This window comes from Pipistrellus hanaki (genome assembly GCF_964339955.1).
Source record: "Pipistrellus hanaki genome assembly, chromosome: 3".
Taxonomy (NCBI): Eukaryota; Metazoa; Chordata; class Mammalia; order Chiroptera; family Vespertilionidae; genus Pipistrellus; species Pipistrellus hanaki.
The window spans coordinates 135811693-135830529 of record NC_140505.1 but is presented as its reverse complement, the minus strand read 5'-3'; the positions used below and the strand labels follow the sequence as shown (position 1 = coordinate 135830529).

Sequence of the window (18837 nt, the reverse complement as noted above, 5' to 3'; positions counted from 1 at the left end):
TTATGGATGAGGCTTTTGATATGTAGTATTGATTGGAATCAAATAAATAGAAAATCCATGACTTTAAAAAAACAAACAAACAAACAAAAAAACCTGTACTAGGGCTTTTCGGCCCGCTCCCCACTTCCTCCACCCCCACCCCCACCCCCCAATCCCCCAGCGCTGCTCCGGCTGCACTACCCGTGCTCCTGCTAAGGCAGCCTCCATCATGATCTTTTACCGGGACCTCATCAGCCATATCTACAAGATCCGGGAGATCGCAGACTGGTTGTGCCTGGAGGTGGAGGGGAAGATGGTCAGTAGGACAGAGGGTAACATTGATGACTCGCTTATTGGTGGAAATCCCTCCGCTGAAGGCCCTGAGGGCGAAAGTACCGCCAGCACAGTCATCACTGGTGTTGACATTGTCATGAACCATCACTTGCAGGAAACCAGCTTCACACAAGAGGCCTACAAGAAGTGCATCAAAGATTACATGAAATCAATCAAAGGGAAGCTTGAAGAACAGAGACCAGAAAGAGTAAAGCCTTTTATGACAGGGGCTGCAGAACAAATCAAGCACATCCTCGCCAATTCCAAAAGCTACCAGTTCTTTATTGGTGAAAACATGAATCCAGATGGCGTGGTGGCTCTGCTGGGCGACCATGAGGATGCTGTGACCCCATTTATGATTTTCTTTAAGGGTGGTTCAGAAATGGAAAAATGTTAACAAATTGGGCAGTTTGGCTCTTATCACAGGTCATCGTAACTGGCGGCTGCTTTTCATCCACACACCGAGACTAGGACAAATGGAATTGGTGTTATCTTGAGCTCTTCGTTTACTTTGACCTTGATTCATTTGGAGCAGAGGCATTGTTTTTAAGAAAGAAACATGTCATGTAGATTGAATAAAAATAAAATGCATTTAAACTCTAATTAATTAATTAATTAATTAAAATTTAAAATTACAAAACAATAAAACTGCGCTATAAAAGCTCTACAGACCTGAGCTAAAGCAAGCAAACAAACAAACAATAAAACTGAGACTCTTCAAGATATAATAAGAAACTCAGACCCCAACTTTCTACAGGCAGGAGCCAGGCAAGAGAAGCATCTAAGCCACTTAGAAAAGCTCTTTTCAGAAGAGGTTAAAGTGAGTGACTGACTGAATGAATGAGTAAATAAATAAATAAATAAATGCTTCCTCCTCATTAGAGGGTAGAGCAAAGGGCCATAAGGAAGTATAGATGAAGTATTTTCCAAGAAACAGAACTAAGACTTCATCAAGGACATTCCACACTGCAAAGTGGGGGTACTAGGAAATATTTGTCCAGCAAGATTTCAGAATTGCTATGGACCAGTGACTCCTAAATACATCTCATTCTCCTTTTTTCCCCTTTCTTTTAAAAAAAATATTTATTGAATTTATTGGGTGACATTGTTAAATAAAATTATATAGGTTGCAAGTGTACAATTCTATAATATAGCATCTGTATATTGTATTGTGTGTTCACTACCCAAAGTCGTTTCCTTCTGTCACCATTTATCCCACCTTTATCCCCTTCCACCTCCCCCAACTCTCCTTTCCCTCTGGTAATCATCCTACTGTTGTCGGTGTCTATGAGGTTTTTTGTGTTTTCTTTTTGCTTAATCCCTTCATCTTTTTCACTTAATCCCCCAAATTCTCTCACCTCTGTCAGCTGTCACTCTGTTCTTTATTTATGAACTGTTTCTGTTTTGTTTATTTTGTTCATTAGATACCACATATAAGTGAAATCATGCACTATTTGTCTTTGTCTGACTAGCTCTTCATCCATGCTGACACATCCATGCTGACACAAAGCTAGAGTAATCATGGCAATGTGATAGGCCATAAAGAGAGACATAGCAATGAATGGAATATAATTGAAAGTCTTCACAGTTATAGTTAATCAATTTTCAAAAGGAGTGCCAAGACAAATAAGTTGGGGAAAGAATAATATCTTTAACAAATAGTGCTGAAAAACTGGATTTCCATATACAAAAGAATTAAATTGGACTTTTCTCTCATACCACATAAAGAAAGAAATAAACTCAAAATGGATCAAAGATTAAAGGTAAGATCCAAATCTATAAAACTGAAAATAAAACATAACTATGTCTTTATGATCTCAAATTAAACAACTGTGTCTGAGACATCCCATCAGAAGAACAAGCAGCAAAAGAGAAAAAAATAGATAAAACTGGATGCCAATAAAAAAGTGAACAGATAACTCATGGAATGGAAGAAAATTTTTGGAAATAATCTATCTGAAAGGGTCTAGTATCTAAAATATAAAAACAACACTTACTACTCAATAACAAAAAGATAAATAACCCAGTAATAAAATGAGCAAAGGATCTGGATAGACATTTCTCCAAAGAAGATATACAAGTGAACAATAAGCAAATAAAAAGATGCTCGACATCATTAACCATCAGGGGAATGCAAATCAAAACTACAATGATACCACTTCACACACAGTGGGATTCTTATAACTGAAAAGACAGAAAATAACAAGAGTTGCTGAGGATGTATATAATTCGAAACCCTTGTAGACTAATAGTGGCAATGTAAAATGGTGTGGCCACTTTGGAAAACAGTCTGACAGTTCTTCAAACAATTAAACATAGAGGGACCATTTGACCCAGTAATTCCACTATTAGGTACATACCTGAGAGATATAAAAATATACTTCAATACAAACACTTGTACATAAATGTTCATAGCAACATTATTCATAGTAGACCAAAAGTAGAAATTAATGTCCAGCAATTCTGAAAAATTAAAGGTGATGCACCCATACAATTGGATCATTATTAATTATCATTATTCAGTAATTAAAAGAATGAAGTATTGATACACATTACAACATGGATGAACAGTGAAAAGATTATGCTAAATCAAGAAGGCCAGTCAAAAGTAGCACATATTGGATGATTCTATTTACATGAAGTGTCCAGAATAGGCAAGTCTATAGAGACAGAAAATGTATTCATGGTTATTTGGGACTAGGGCATAAGTGGGTTCGTGTGAGCAGCTAAGGAATATAGCGTTTTGGGGGAGGGCAATGACAATATTCTAAAACTCATTATTGTGATGGCTGTACAATTCGTTTGTATACTTTAAAAAGTCAAATGTATGGTATATAAATTATATCTCAAAGTAGTTTAAATCCATAGTGTTTGGTTGTGTAACTATGTGTTTAACTGAAACTTCTATTGCTGTGGAAAATAGGGGGGATATACATTTGAAAACGGAAAGATACCTCTGCTATAGAGAGGGCTATGACTGATGGCATTGTTAGTACAGTTTCTAATTTAGTAGCTAATCATATTATATTAAGAATGTTCAATATCATTAATATGGTGACTTATTGAATGAGTGTAATATTATGGTAAGCGCAATGAAATAAGAGTCAGGTTATTTGAACCCTATGCGCACTCTACTTGTTACTAGCTTCCTGACCTTGGTAAGTCACAACCTTGCTAAGTATTAAATTGCTCACCCAAAAGTTAAAGATTAAACAAAATGATTGCTATAGGTTCACTGAGTCCTAAAATCATTTGATTCTGACTCTACAAATTTATCTTTCATGGATTTTTTCCCTTCCCCATTTGTCATTTCAATAACCAAGCACTTGTTTGAATTATTCCCTTGAGCCTCCTTCATGTATATCAACCACTTAAAATATTGTTTAAATAATATTTACTTTTCATTCTCAAATAGTTAATTTTTTAAATAGATTTCAGAGAGGAAGGGAGAGGGAGAGATAGAAACATCAATGATGAGAGAATCATTGATGGACTGCCTCCTGTATGCCCCCTACTGAGGATGGGAACAAAGGACCCTTCAGTCCAAAGGCTGATGCTCTATGCACTGAGCCAAACCAGCTAAGGCTCAAATATTTAAATTTAAATTTCTTTATCCTCTTAAAAGTTTGTCTTCTACCATTTGAGGTACTGAATGTGAATGAGAGCTTTTTTTTCTCAATATTGAATATAGACTATTTAGGGCTGGATTAGATATCAGGAAAACAAATACAAAGCCCTGACTTTATAAACAGGAAAATATTCAACTACAATTATAAATAAATTAGTAACGGCAATTCCCCAAATTATTTTGCAGTAATTTCCAAATAAGAAATCGTAGTTATGGCTAACCAAAATCCTTCAATTCCTTCTGTCTCCAATGAAGGGAATTGCATTTTTCTACAAGTTTTGCTCTTAAATTTAATTCTAGTTTATCATTCTTAGTTTAAAAATGATCTACATATTGCCATAGTCTGTGTCATCTCATAGTTTATTTATTCAAGACTCCTTTGATTTTTGTGTTATATTCTTTCTTACCCATCAAAATTTGAGTGTCCAAAAGAGTCAGTTTTATAAACAATACAGAGGAAACTTCTGTGCTTTTTAGGGAAGTCATGTTTTCAATTCCATGGGTCCCAGGTCCCCAAGATGCTCCTTAGGCATTTGCACTCACAGAAGAGACACATGGATCCAGGAAAAAAAACAATCCTTTAAGCTCATTTGGGGGTAGAATAGAGGTGGTATCCACCATCACAAAAAGAATAATTACCTATGCTTACATTTAAATATATGTTGTAATCTGGCTCTCTAAAAGTCAAGATTTCTGAGGATTAGTTAACTGCATAAAATAATCTAGGGGGCTTCCAACACTGAAGATTCCAAGTTCTGTCCTCCTGATTTTCTGATATATCACCCAAGCATGATACATATCCCCTGTGCAATGCTTTATATAACTAAAGTTGGAGGATGACAGCAATCAAAAAAAACAAAAAAAACAAAAAAAACTCTTTTTCTCTTTTCAGTGTTTTCAAAATGAAATCAAATTTTAATAATAATATTTTCTATTATAGTGAGTCTTAATGCAGGAATAAAAACTGTGATCCTTTCAAATATAAAGCAAATAGGTTTTGATAGTCTGCTAATTATTACACCTTTAAGTTATCATAAATATGTGTGGTACACTATTTATACAATTATTTGAATCCCTCTGCTTAAACATTATCTCTAATTATAAAAATCTACATGCTATAGCATATGTTTGTATTATACTTATATTTGAACATTTACAGCTTAACAAATCTTAAATTAGGTGTTTTATATAGGCAGTACATCCCTTTTAACAGAAAAATTAAGTGCTTTTACTAAAAATATTTATCACACATTGGATACACAGTTCTTAAGGGTTTTTTTGTGTGTGCTTTAACTGAAATGTAATTTATCTACTTTTAAAAAAAGTATCCCAGCCAGAAACCAGTTTGGCTCAATGGATAGAGCATCGGCTTGGGGACTGAAGGGTCCCGGGTTCGATTCTGGTCAAAAGCATGTACTTTGGTTGTGGGCATATCCACAGTAGGGGGTGTGCAAGAGGCAGCTGATCGATGACTCTCCCTCATCGATGTTTCTAACTATCTCTCTCCCTTCCTCTCTGTACAAAATCAATAAAATATATATATTTTTTAAAAAGATCCCAATGGACTATAAATAATTAATGTGGAGACTTCAAATAGAAGAAATTATTTAATATATAATCAATCCACTGATACAAGCCATCATCTTTATTGAAGAAATTATCATAATTTTTAAGAAGAAAAAATCCTAGATGAAGTGAGGCCAACTACAGTTATGTGAGAGCTATATGAGAGCTTGTTCATTTAATTTACTGAGATTAAAAAATCCTAGAGGGCTGGGATAGAAGAAATTGCTCTATTAAGAACTGAGAATTGATACTACATATTGAACTCTATTATGAGTTTCACATTCAGGATTTCATTCTCTTTTGACGGAATCTTATAAAATTGGCCTATTATTCCTATTTTAAAGTTGAAGAAACGAAGGTTTCCAGTATCACAGAAATAGCAAATGGCAGAGTAAGACATTCAAATATAGTCTTTTTGATTCTAAAATGTATAATCCTGCCGAAACCAGTTTGGTTCAGTGGATAGAGCGTCGGCCTGCGGACTGAAGGGTCCTGGGGGTTCAATTCCAGTCAAGGGCTTGTACCTTGGTTGCGGGCACATCCCAAGTAGGGGGTGTGCAGGAAGCAACTGATCAATGTTTCTCTCTCATTGATGTTTCTAACTCTCTATCCCTCTCCCTTCCTCTCTGTAAAAAAAAATCAATAAAATAGCCAAAACTGGTTTGGCTCAGTGGATAGAGTGTTGGCCTGCAGATTAAAAGGTCCCAGGTTCAATTCCTGTCAAGTGCATGTACATTGGTTGTGGGCACGTCCCCAGCGGGGGACTGCAAGAGGCAGCTGATCGATGTTTCTAGCTTTCTATCCCTCTCTCTTCCTCTCTGTAAAAAAAATCATTAAAAAATATTTTTTTAAATCAATAAAATATATTTTAAAAATAAATAAAATGTATAATCCTTTCACTATATTTTATTACATTTTCATAAACATTAAGTAATTTAAATTATAGGTAGAGGTGTATTATTATTATTTTCTACATATCTCATGAATCCCTTATACCAGTGTTTTTCAACCTTTTTTGGGCAAAGGCACACTTGTTTCATGAAAAAAATCACGAGGCACACCACCATTAGAAAATGTTAAAAAATTTAACTCTGTGCCTATATTGACTATATATAAAGTAATTCTCTTGAATAGAAATCAAATAAACACAAAGAAAGTATTTTATAATTACTTTATTATGAAATATTAAGTAAACAAAATAGTGAAAAATTATAAAATTCTTGTCTTGTCTGCACCTACGGCACACCAGGCAACATCTCGCGGCACACTAGTGTGCCGCGGAACAGCGGTTGAAAAACGCTGCCTTATACTATAGAAATCAGGTCCCATGTATTATATTAGTAGCATTGGGCCACTAATAATTTCACAGATCCATAACTGACGTATTTCAAAGGGGCCTTAAAAAAGCATGCTGTACCAACTAACAACAAAAAAACAATGGTAAATGTTTTTATAAAATCACTTGGCTTGTTTTATCTTCATTGCTGATGTCTTCTAAGAGACTTTTAGTAGGGTCTGTAGTGTCCTATTGCTTAGGGCTACCTAGAAAAACAACAGCATGAAAAATGTCTCATTCAATGTTTCCATCATTCCTGAAATAAAGAGATATTCTTTAAGCTCTGCTATTATATTGTTCTAAAACTCCTTGCAAGCATTTTAAATCTTTTTTTGCTGTTTAAGCCATAATGAAGAGAAGGATTGTCTGAAAAGAAAACGTGAATAATTCAGACCTCTCTTGGGGGAAAACAAAGTAAATCTCTCTGGAATCTATATAGTTGCAGAATCACTGGATCATTACACAACTCTATACTTCACTTTGATGTGTAGATTTCCAAGATCCATGAACATAAAGAAAACATTTTATAACTCTTTCAAGAAACTGATATAAGTAAAAATGATCAAAATATAAAGTTAAGATCCATATTTTTAAAAATTTAATTTGTCCTTTAAAAAAGCAGCATGTTTGAAATGACTTAGCTTTCTAAAACCATTCCATTATTAGGAAGCTTGAGAAAGGACCCAGAGGCTGCTTAATATTTTTACTTTTTTCATGAAATTGTTCTTTATCAACCTTGCACTCTGTCAATAATATAAACAATATATTTAACCTTGAAATCTGTTAAAATATAAAAAACAAATAAAGAAAATATAAAACATGTATGTTTTCCCTGCTATCATCCTTGATTTTTTTTTTAATCTATACCACTGGGTTGGAAAAGATATCCAAACTCTTTCTTAGAAAAGTTTCCCACCATACGAATATATTTCATTTTAAATATCTAGGACCCACAAATATATTGTCTATCAAGGATTATTTTTGCTATAATTCTCAAGGTATAAGATTAATTTATTAAATTCAGTTTATTTCTATCATTTAGTAAATATCTTTTATAGAGTAGACTGACATGAACCTTCAGAGTAGTGTTAGCTTCCATAGCATTTTGTGTGTGCTTCCAAAAAGAATACAGTGACTCAGATTAATCAATTTGCAAAATTCATGCCCATGTTAAAATGAAACTTTCCAGGTACTTTAGGATAAAGGTCATAGTTTTATTTGTTATAATTTTGTAATTTAAATAACTTTAGTTGGGTAAGACAGTTCATCAGAGTCCCCAGAACTCATTATCATCTTAGAATGAATTTGCTTCACGCATTTATATTTAACTATATCTACCCCTTGCAGGCATTTAAGTTTCAGCCCTGGAAGAGTCTTATTTATAATGAAAAAAACTAATGCTCCCAGAGATTAAATAACTTGGCCAAGGTTACCCAGTTAGTGGCACAGAGCCAGAATCAAAATCCAAGTATACTGGCCCTTTGTACAGACATTGTATTCATTTCACGACCTTTTCATTCTCTTATTAGGACCTAACATTTGTCTAAAATGGGGGGCTTTTTTGTTTGTTTGTTTTTTTGTTTGTTTGTTTTTTAAGTTTTAAAAACTGCATTGTGGCACTTACAATTTTTTATTCATATCTCAAGTTTCAAAATATCATTATCAGAATGCTGTTTGGTATCTGAGCTACTGCCCCACTTTCCCACTGCTTTTTGTTGTTCAGAGAGCTTGTAAACGGAGAAGGGAGTTACAAAATTACCAAAAAAAAAAAAAAAAAAAAAAAAGAATGAAGGCTTTAGAGTGGTAAAAAAAAAAAAAAAGGGGGGGGGGTGGGGGTTGTGGGAGTTATCAGAGGAAGTGACTGTAGAGCACATATGTCAAACACAAGGCCCGCGGGCCAAATCCAGCCCGCCAGGCCTTGCAATGTGGCCCGCACCGCGCTGTCATCACTGCACTCCGCTGTCAGTTTATGACATTGTCAGTTTATGACTGTTCAGTAAACCATTCGGCCCGCGATTTAGGCTGAATTTTAGATTTTGGCCCCTTCTCTGATTGAGTTCGACACCCTAACTGTAGAGAAAGCACAAGACAGAAAAAGTGAAACAGTGAAGACCAAAGTTAGGAAGAGTTGAGAAATAGATAGCTAGGCCATCAATCATTGTTCTTTAAGGGATGTGCTTATTCTGGCAGATTCTTCCTTAGGCTCATGTAACTAACACCAAACAAAATTGTGAAATAGGCAAAGCTTGTCTTAGACTTCTTTGTACTTTCTTACATTCAGCTTTATTTAAAAACTAGAGGCCCGACGCACAAAATTTGTGCAAGAGTAGGCCTTCCTTCCCCCCACTGCTGGCACTGGCTTCCCTCTAGCACCTGGACTGGGCTTCCTTCACAGCCACGGCTTTGTCTGGAAGATCGTCCGGTCTAAATAGCATATTATGCTTTTATTATTATTGATGCAGTGCTTTTTCTTCTTTCTCTTATCCATCTAAGGCTGAAAAGGGCTCTAATTTGACACCTTCATTTTAAGCCTTAATATTTCCTGGAGTATTCAGATTCAAGTTCTCTCTCTCTCTCTCATTTTTTATTATTGATAGTATTACAGATGTCCCCCATTCTCCCCTGCCCTGTGCCTCCCTCCACCCAGCCCCTGCCTTACCCCAGCCCTTCACCAAAGTATTGTCTTTGTCCATGGGCTATGTATATAAATTCTTTGGTTAATCTCTTCCCATCCTCCCTAACTCTCTTCCCCTCTGAGTTTATCATTCTGTTTCTACATCCATGTCTCTGGACCTATTTTGTCAGTCAGCTTATTTTATTTGTTAGATTCCACAAATGAGTGAGATAATGTGATATTTGTCTTCCTCTGACTGGCTTATTTCACTTAGCATAATAATCTCCAAGTCCATCCACGCTGTCTCAAAAGGTAAGAGATCCTTCTATTTTATGGCTGCATAGTATTCCATTTGTATATGTACCACAGCTTTAAAAATATATATTTATACCTTTTCTTTTCTTTCTTTCTTTTTTTTTTTTTTTTAACTGATTTCAGAGAGGAAGGGAGAAGGGAGAGAGATAGAAACATCAATGATGAGAGAGAATCATTAATCAGCTGCCTCCTGCACATCCCTGACTGGGGATTAAGCCTGCAACCCAGACATGTATCCTGACCAGGAATCAAACTGTGCCCTATTGGCCGAGCAATATCTCAGCTTTTTTATCCACTTATCTACCAATGGGCACTTGGGCTGTTTTCAGATTTTAGCTACTGTAAATAGCTCTGCTATGAACACAGGGGTGCATATATTATTTCTTATTGGTGTTTCAGGATTCTTAGGATATCCTAAGAATAAGATTGATCGCTAGGTCAAATGGCAGTTCCATTTTTATTTTTTTTAATAATTTTTTTAATTGATTTCAGAGAGGAAGGTAGAGAAACATCAATGATGAGAGAGAATGATTGCCTTCTGCACACCCCCTCTAGGGATTGAGCCTGCAACCCTGGGCATGTGCCCTTGACCAGAATTGAACCTGGGACCCTTAGTCAGCAGGCTGTTGCTCTTTACAGTGACTCAAACCAGCTAGGGCTATTTTTATTCTTTGAGGAAATTCTATAGTTTTTCATAGTGGCTGCAACATTCTGCATTCCCCTCAACAATCTACTAGGGTTCCCTTTTCTCCACATCCTCACCAGCACTTTTGTTTGTTGATTTATTGATGGTAGCCATTCTGGCAGATGTGAAGTGATACCTCATTGTCATTTTAATTCGAATCTCTCTGATGATTAGTGATGCTGAGTATTTTTTTCATGTCCATTGGCCATCTGTAGATCTACTTTGGAGAAGTGTCTATTCAGGTTCCATGTCCACTTTTTAATTGGATTATTTGTCTTCCTTTTTTTGAGTTGTATGAGTTCCTCATATATTTTGAAAATTAACCCCCTATGAGATGTATCATCGGCAAATATGTTCTCCCATACAGTGGGCTCCCTTTTTATTTTGATGATGGTTTCTTTTGCTGTGCATATGTTTTTTAGTTTGATGTAGTCCCATTTATTTATTTTTTCCTTAATTTCTCTTTCTCTAGAACACATGTGTCAAACACAAGGCCCGCGGGCCAAATCCAGCCCGCCAGGCCTTGCAATGTGGCCCGCACCGCGCTGTCATCACTGCACTCCGCTGTCAGTTTATGACATTGTCAGTTTATGACTGTTCAGTAAACCATTCGGCCCGCGATTTAGGCTGGATTTTAGATTTTGGCCCCTTCTCTGATTGAGTTCGACACCCCTACTCTAGAAAATATATCAGCAAAATTCTGCTCCATGAGATGTCTGAGATTTTACTGCCTATGTGTTCTTCTAGAATTTTCTTCTAGGTTTCATAACTTACATTTAAGTCTTTTATACATTTTGAATTCTTATGTATGGTGTAAATTGGTGCTCTAGTTTCATTTTTTTGCATGAACCTATCCAATTTTCCCAACACCATTTATTGAAGAGACTGTCTTTACCTCAATGTATGCTCTTGCCTCCTTTGTCAATTATTAATTGACTGTAAAGGCATGGGTTGATTTTTGAACTCTGTTTTGTTTCAGGCTGTTTTAATTACAATGGCTTTGTAATATAGTTTGACATCCAGTATTGTGATCCCTTCAACTTTGTTTTTCTTTATCAAGATTGCTGTGTCGGGGGCGGAGCTTGAAGATGGCGACCGAACAGTCGGACTTGTTCTGACTCTGGTCCCAGAACAGATAAAAGTAACATCTGAGTCGCTCAGGGAGGGTTGATTGGCAGCTGAGGGGCAGCAGAGGTTTCAAGGAAGCTAGGCAGCGATCCGCTGGACAGGATTTCCAGCCGGTGGCCAACACTGCCACAGCGGCGGCCGGCGGCGGCTGCGGCGGCGGCAGAAGCAGCGGCGGCGGTGCTGTGAGAAAGGAGTGGCTTCTCTGAGGCCTGGAAAGCCCACTGCGGAGAGGTCCATCCAGTAGCTGAGACGCCCGACTTGGCGCTGGCGCGTGGATTCAAAGGAGTTCTTCGGTCACCCACGGAAAGGTCAGAATTTGCGGGAAAAGCCTGAGAGATCGCGGTCCCGCGGTGCCGGCAGCCACAGTAGCCGGGGAGTTCCGGCCCCGCCTCCATGGAGCGCCCGCAAAGCTGAGCCCTAAGAAGGCTGCAGCGACATCTAGTGCTGGGTTTGGCATAAGCTTCCCCAGAAGCGGGAATTTTTTTTTTTTTTTTTTTTTTTTTTTTTTAAAAAGCCAGGGGACACGGGACAGAGTGTTAAGAATCGCGGCTGTCGCGCCAAGGGCGGAACATCTGGACACCTCGGCGCCTGATCCCCTTCACCCCCTAGCTTCGGAATACTAGGGAAGAACAGCCTAGTTGGGCATATCCGGGGAATTTTGCAGGGAGAAAGTGCCTCCCTGGAAACAAGGGATCGGAGCCAGAAGAGATAGTCTGGGAGCCAGCTGGCACCCTGCCAGCTAGAGCCATAGAGAAAGAAGGCCGGAGCAACCAAAAAGACTGGGAGGTCAAACCGGAAACACTGACACCTAAGAGCTGAATTACAAACTGCCCTTCTTTTTTTTTTTTTTTTTTTTCTCTTTTTTTTTTTTTTCCTTTCTTTTCTTTTGTCTTTTAATTAATCAAAAATAAATGGACACAAATATCTAAGATATAGTCTACTAAAAATTAAGGACTACCTTACAAAACTGAGGTGCAGTGGAAAGCTGGGAACTGCAAGACTGTCTGGTCCGAGAATCAGAAGTGCCAAATACATTAACGGAGGAAGTGAGTGACCAGTACTGGTCATTTTTATGCTAATTTTGCTATACTTTATTTTATTTTCATTTTTTACATCTTTTATTTAATTTTCATTTTTCATATCTTTTACTTAAGAAACAATTTTTTTTCTTTTTTCCTTACTTGATTTTACCTTTTCAATTACTACATTTTTCAATCTCTATCACTATTACTACTGCTATTTTGCAATTTTTTTAAAAAAAATTTTTATTTATTTTTTTTTTCTTTCTTTCTTTTCTTTTTTTTCTCTCTCTAGTACCATTTTATTTTTTCTTTATATTACATTGGGAGTAACCTTCATTCTATTTTAATCTCTACTATAGCATCATTCAACCCTATCTCAACTCAACCTTTACACTATCACTCTCTTACTAAACTTTACCCTTTAGTCTACAGTTTATCCTATCCCTTTCCGGCTTTAGTTTTTCCTCTATTCTCTCTCTATACCCCCTGCTAAAGCTCTCACTATACTTATAGACCTAAGTTCCAACCCCTGATCCAAGTGTATAAATACCAATCTCTGCACTATATTAACTAGTTAAAAAAAAAAAAAAATCCATTCTCCCCTCTATCCTTTTCGCATTGTATGTGTGAAGGTTGATTATTGTGAATTTTTATGCCTTTTAGTGAAATTGTTATGCTTATTCCTGTATTGTTATTGTTGCTTTGTATTTTTTTTTAAATCCTCTGTTTTTGTTTGTTTATTTTACTTCTGTATATCATAGCCTTACTTAATAATAGTGGATATTGTAGTTTGTATTAATCTCCAAGTATTGTTACTGGCATTGGCTGGGTCCAGAGGTTTTTCTATGGCAATTTTCTCCACATATATATAGTTTGTTTCCCATTTCTCTTTTAGTTTGCTTCTTCTCTCTCTTTCTCTCTCTCTCTCTCCCTCTTCTTTTTTTCCCTGTTTTCCAACTTCATTTTGTCATTACTTTTTTCTTCTTCTTCTTTTTCTATCTCTTTATCCCTCTTTTTTTTTAATTTATTTAATTTTTTTTTTTAATTTTAATTTTATTTTTTTTAATTTTTCTTTATTTTATTTTTACCTTTATTCCTTCTCTCCTATCCCCTAAGTTGCCTTTCTCTAGTGGTCACCTTTATTAGAGGTTATTAATATTGTAAATACATTCCTGTTAAGTGCCGCTTGTGTTGTACCTGGTAGTGTTGTATTTTGTACCTCAAAATCAACGCAGGAGAAGGAATACCACATAACCAGACATCCTGAAAAGAGAGGCCATGGGGAGACAAAAACATAGTCCGCACTTGAAAGAAAAGCAGGCATCACCAGAAAAGGAAGTAAACGAGCCAGAGGTAAGCAGCCTGCCAGAGCAAGAATTCAGAGTAATGATCATAGCATGGCTAAAAAGAATGGAAGAGAAATTTGACAAAAGCCAAGAAGAAATGAGAAAGAACCATGAGGAAATGAAGGAGAGCCATGAGGAACTGAAGAAGAACCAAGAAGAAATGAAAAGTGACATCGCTACCATGAAGAACTCAATAGAAAGCATCAAGAGTAGACTAGATGAAGCAGAGGACCGCATCAGTGAGCTAGAAGATAAGATGGAAAAAAATACCCAAGTAGAGCAACTTCTAGAAAAAAAGATTAAAAAGCAGGAGGAGAGCCTACGGGAGCTTTGGGACAAAACAAAACAAAATAATATTCGAATAATAGGGGTTCCAGAAGGAAAGGAAACTGAGGTAGACATGGAAAAAGTATTTCAAGAAATAATGACAGAAAACTTTCCTGAAATAGAAAAGAAAAAACCCACACAAATCCAAGATGCTCACAGAGTCCCAAGCAAAATGAATCCCAGAAGACAGACTCCAAGGCACATTATAATTAAATTGGCAAACAACAACGACAAAGTAAGAATCTTAAAAGCAGCCAGAGAGAGACAGAAAGTTACATACAAAGGAACCCCCATCAGACTAGCAACTGATTTCTCAACAGAAACTTATCAGGCCAGAAGGGAATGGGATGAAATATACAAAGTCATGCAAAGGAAGGGTCTGAATCCAAGAATACTGTACCCAGCAAGGCTATCAATCAAAATTGAAGGGGAAATCAGGAGCTTCACAGACAAAAAAAGACTGAAGGAATTTATCTCCACCAAACCAGCAATGCAAGAAATGCTAAAGGGTCTACTGTAAAAATAAAGAAATAAGAAGTGAAGAAGGAACACGGGTATAGAATAAAAATGGCGTCAAATGAGTACCTATCAATAATAACCTTAAATGTAAATGGATTAAATGCTCCAATCAAAAGACATAGGGTAACAGATTGGATAAGAAAACAAGACCCATACATCTGTTGTCTACAAGAAACCCACCTCAGAAAAAGAGATGCACACAGACTGAGGGCGAAGGGATGGAAAAAAGTTTTCCAGGCAAATGGAAATGAAAAAAAAGCTGGGGTAGCAATACTTATATCTGACAAATTAGATCTCAGAGTGAAGGACATAACAAGAGATAATGAAGGCCACTTCATAATACTAAAGGGAACAATCCAACAAGAAGAAATAACCCTGGTAAATATATATGCACCCAATACAGGAGCAACCAAATACATTAAAAAACTGCTAGAGGACATTAAGGGAGAGATTAATAGCAATACAATCATAGTAGGAGATTTTAATACCCCACTGTCACCCTTCGACAAATCATCTAAACAAAAAATCAGCAAAGAAATATCAATCCTAAATGACTCACTAGACCAGATGGAATTAATTGACATCTTCAGGACACTCCACCCCAAAGCCACAGAATATACATTCTTCTCAAGTGCACATGGGACATTCTCAAAGATAGACCACATTTTGGGACATAGGCAAAGTCTCTTCAAATTCAAGAAGATAGAAATCATATCAAGTATCTTCTCAGACCATAATGGCATAAAACTGGAAATTAACTACAATAAAAATAATCCAAAGAAATCAAACACATGGAGACTAAACAGCTTGCTATTAAACAAGGACTGGGTTACCAGAGAAATCAAGGAAGAAATTAAAAACATCCTGGAAACAAATGACAATGAGAGCACAACAATCCAAAATCTTTGGGACACAGCAAAAGCAGTTTTGAGAGGGAAGTTCATATCCTTACAAGCCTATTGCAAAAAACTAGAAAAAATAGTAACAGATAATCTAACTCTACAACTCAAAGAGTTAGAAAAGGAGCAACAAGAAAAACCCAGTGTAAGCAGAAGGAAGGAAATAACAAAAATCAGAGCAGAGATAAACGACATAGAGACCAAAAAAACAATACATAAGATCAACAAAACCAAGAGCTGGTTCTTTGAAAGAATAAACAAGATAGATGGACCTCTAGCCAGGCTAACCAAGAAACAAAGAGAGAGGACCCAAATAAACAAAATCAGAAATGAAAGAGGTGAAATAACAACAGACCCCACCGAAATACAACGGATTGTTACAAAATACTACGAACAACTCTATTCCAACAAACTGAACAACCTGGAGGAAATGGACATATTCCTAGAAAAATACAAACTTCCAAAACTCAATCAGGAAGAATCTAAAAATCTCAATAGACCAGTGACTTGGGAAGAAATTGAAACAGTCATCAAAAAGCTTCCAGCAAACAAAAGCCCAGGGCCAGATGGCTTCACAGGAGAGTTTTACCAAACATTCAAGGAAGAACTAAAACCTATCCTCCTCAGACTATTCCAAAAAATTCAAGAGGAAGGAACACTTCCAAACTCCTTCTATGAAGCCAGCATCACCCTAATACCAAAACCCGATAAAGACAACTCAATGAAAGAGAATTACAGGCCAATATCCCTCATGAACATAGATGCCAAAATCCTCAACAAAATTCTAGCAAATCGGCTCCAGCAGAGCATCACAAAGATCATACACCATGACCAAGTAGGATTTATACCAGGAATGCAAGGTTGGTACAATATCCGCAAATCAATAAACGTGATACATCACATAAACAAGTTGAAAGATAAAAATCATATAGTCATATCAATTGATGCAGAAAAAGCATTTGATAAAATCCAACACCCTTTCCTGATAAAAACTCTTAACAAGGTGGGAGTACAAGGATCATACCTCAACGTAATAAAAGCTATATATGATAAACCCACAGCAAACATCATACTCAATGGGCAAAAACTAAAACCATTCCCTCTAAGAACAGGAACAAGACAGGGATGCCCACTATCGCCACTCCTCTTTGACATAGTACTGGAAGTACTAGCCATTACAATTAGACAAGAGGAGGAAATAAAAGGCATCCAAATTGGAAAAGAAGAAGTAAAGTTATCCTTATTTGCAGACGACATGATATTGTATATAAAAAACCCAAAAGACTCCATTAAAAAACTAATTGGCTTAATAAATGAATTTGGCAATGTAGCAGGATACAAAATTAACACCAAGAAATCTATGGCATTTCTATACACCAACAGTGAGTTTATAGAAACAGAGACTAAAAAAGCAATTCCATTTACGATCGCACCAAAAAAATTAAGATACCTAGGAATAAACTTAACTAAGGAAGTAAAGGACCTATTTGCGGAAAACTACACGACACTGAAAAAAGAAATAGAGGAAGATGTAAACAGATGGAAGAACATACCATGTTCATGGATTGGTAGAATCAACATCATCAAAATGTCCATACTTCCTAAAGCAATCTATAAGTTCAATGCACTCCCCATTAAAATACCAACGGCATATTTCACTGACCTAGAAAGAACTCTCCAAAAGTTCATTTGGAACAATAAAAGACCCCGAATAGCCACAGCAATCCTGAGAAAGAAGAGTAAAGTAGGAGGTATCTCAATACCAGACTTCAAACTGTATTACAAAGCCACTGTTCTCAAAACAGCCTGGTACTGGCACAAGAACAGACATATAGATCAATGGAATCAAATCGAGAACCCAGATATCAACCCAAATCACTATGCTCAATTAATATTTGACAAAGGAGGCACTAATATACAATGGAGTCAAGACAGTCTCTTCAATAAATGGTGTTGGGAAAATTGGACAGATACATGCAAAAGAATGAAACTAGATCACCAACTTACACCATACACAAAAATAAACTCAAAATGGATACAGGACTTAAACATCAGACGGGAAACCATAAAAATACTTGAAGCATCCACAGGCAACAAAATCTCAGACGTATGCCAAAAAAACTTCTTCACTGATACTACCCCTAGTGCAATGGAAGCTAAAGAGAAAATAAACAAATGGGACTACATCAAAATAAAAAGCTTTTTTACAGCAAAAGAAACCATCAACAAAACAACAAGAAAGCCCACTGTGTGGGAGAACATATTTGCAAATGTTACCACTGATAAAGGTTTAATCTCCAACATCTACAAACAGCTTATACAACTAAATAAAAGGAAGATGAATGATCCAATTAAAAAATGGGCAATGGACCTAAATAGAATATTTTCAAAAGAAGACAGAAGGAAGGCCAAAAAGCACATGAAAACATGCTCAAAGTCACTAATTATCCGAGAGATGCAAATCAAAACAACAATGCGGTACCATCTCACACCTGTCAGAATGGCCAACATCAACAAATCAACAAACGACAAGTGTTGGCGAGGTTGCGGAGAAAAAGGAACCCTCGCGCACTGCTGGTGGGAATGTAGACTGGTGCAACCACTGTGGAGAACAGTGTGGAGTTTCCTCAAAAAACTGAAAATGGAACTCCCATTTGACCCAGTAATCCCACTTCTAGGAATATATCCCAAGAAACTTGAAACACCAATCAGAAAGGATATATGCACCCCTATGTTCATAGCAGCACAATCTACAATAGCCAGAATTTGGAAACAGCCTAAGTGTCCGTCAGCAGATGATTGGATCCAAAAACTATGGTACATCTACACAATGGAATACTATGCTGCCATAAAAAAGAAGGATTTCTCATCATTTGCAGCATCCTGGATGGAATTGGAGAACATCATGCTGAGTGAAATAAGCCAATCAATGAAAGAGAAACACCACATGACCTCACTCATTTGTGGATAATAAAGAACATTATAAACTGGTGAACCATAAGATAGATATAGAGACAGTATATGAACAAGTAGACTGTCAAGTTACAGTGGGGACGGGAGGAAGATCTGGGGGAGATAATAGATCAACCGAAGGACTTGTATACATGCATATAAGTGCAACCAATGGACATAAAACTCTG

General features: G+C 36.6%; 1 protein-coding gene across 1 annotated transcript; it reads left to right on the top strand.

The window, feature by feature from the left end:
• Positions 1-203: 203 nt before the first annotated feature.
• LOC311620379 (translationally-controlled tumor protein-like) lies at positions 204-715 on the top strand. The gene has a single exon (XM_084879721.1). The coding sequence runs from the start codon at positions 209-211 to the stop codon at positions 707-709; it is 501 nt and encodes a 166-aa protein (XP_084735847.1). The 5' UTR covers positions 204-208; the 3' UTR covers positions 710-715.
• The last annotated feature ends 18122 nt before the right edge of the window (positions 716-18837 follow it).

What these genes read in the sequence shown, in the direction of transcription:
- LOC311620379 (XM_084879721.1), top strand. Translation starts at nt 209, where the DNA reads ATGATCTTTTACCGGGACCTCATCAGCCATATCTACAAGATCCGGGAG.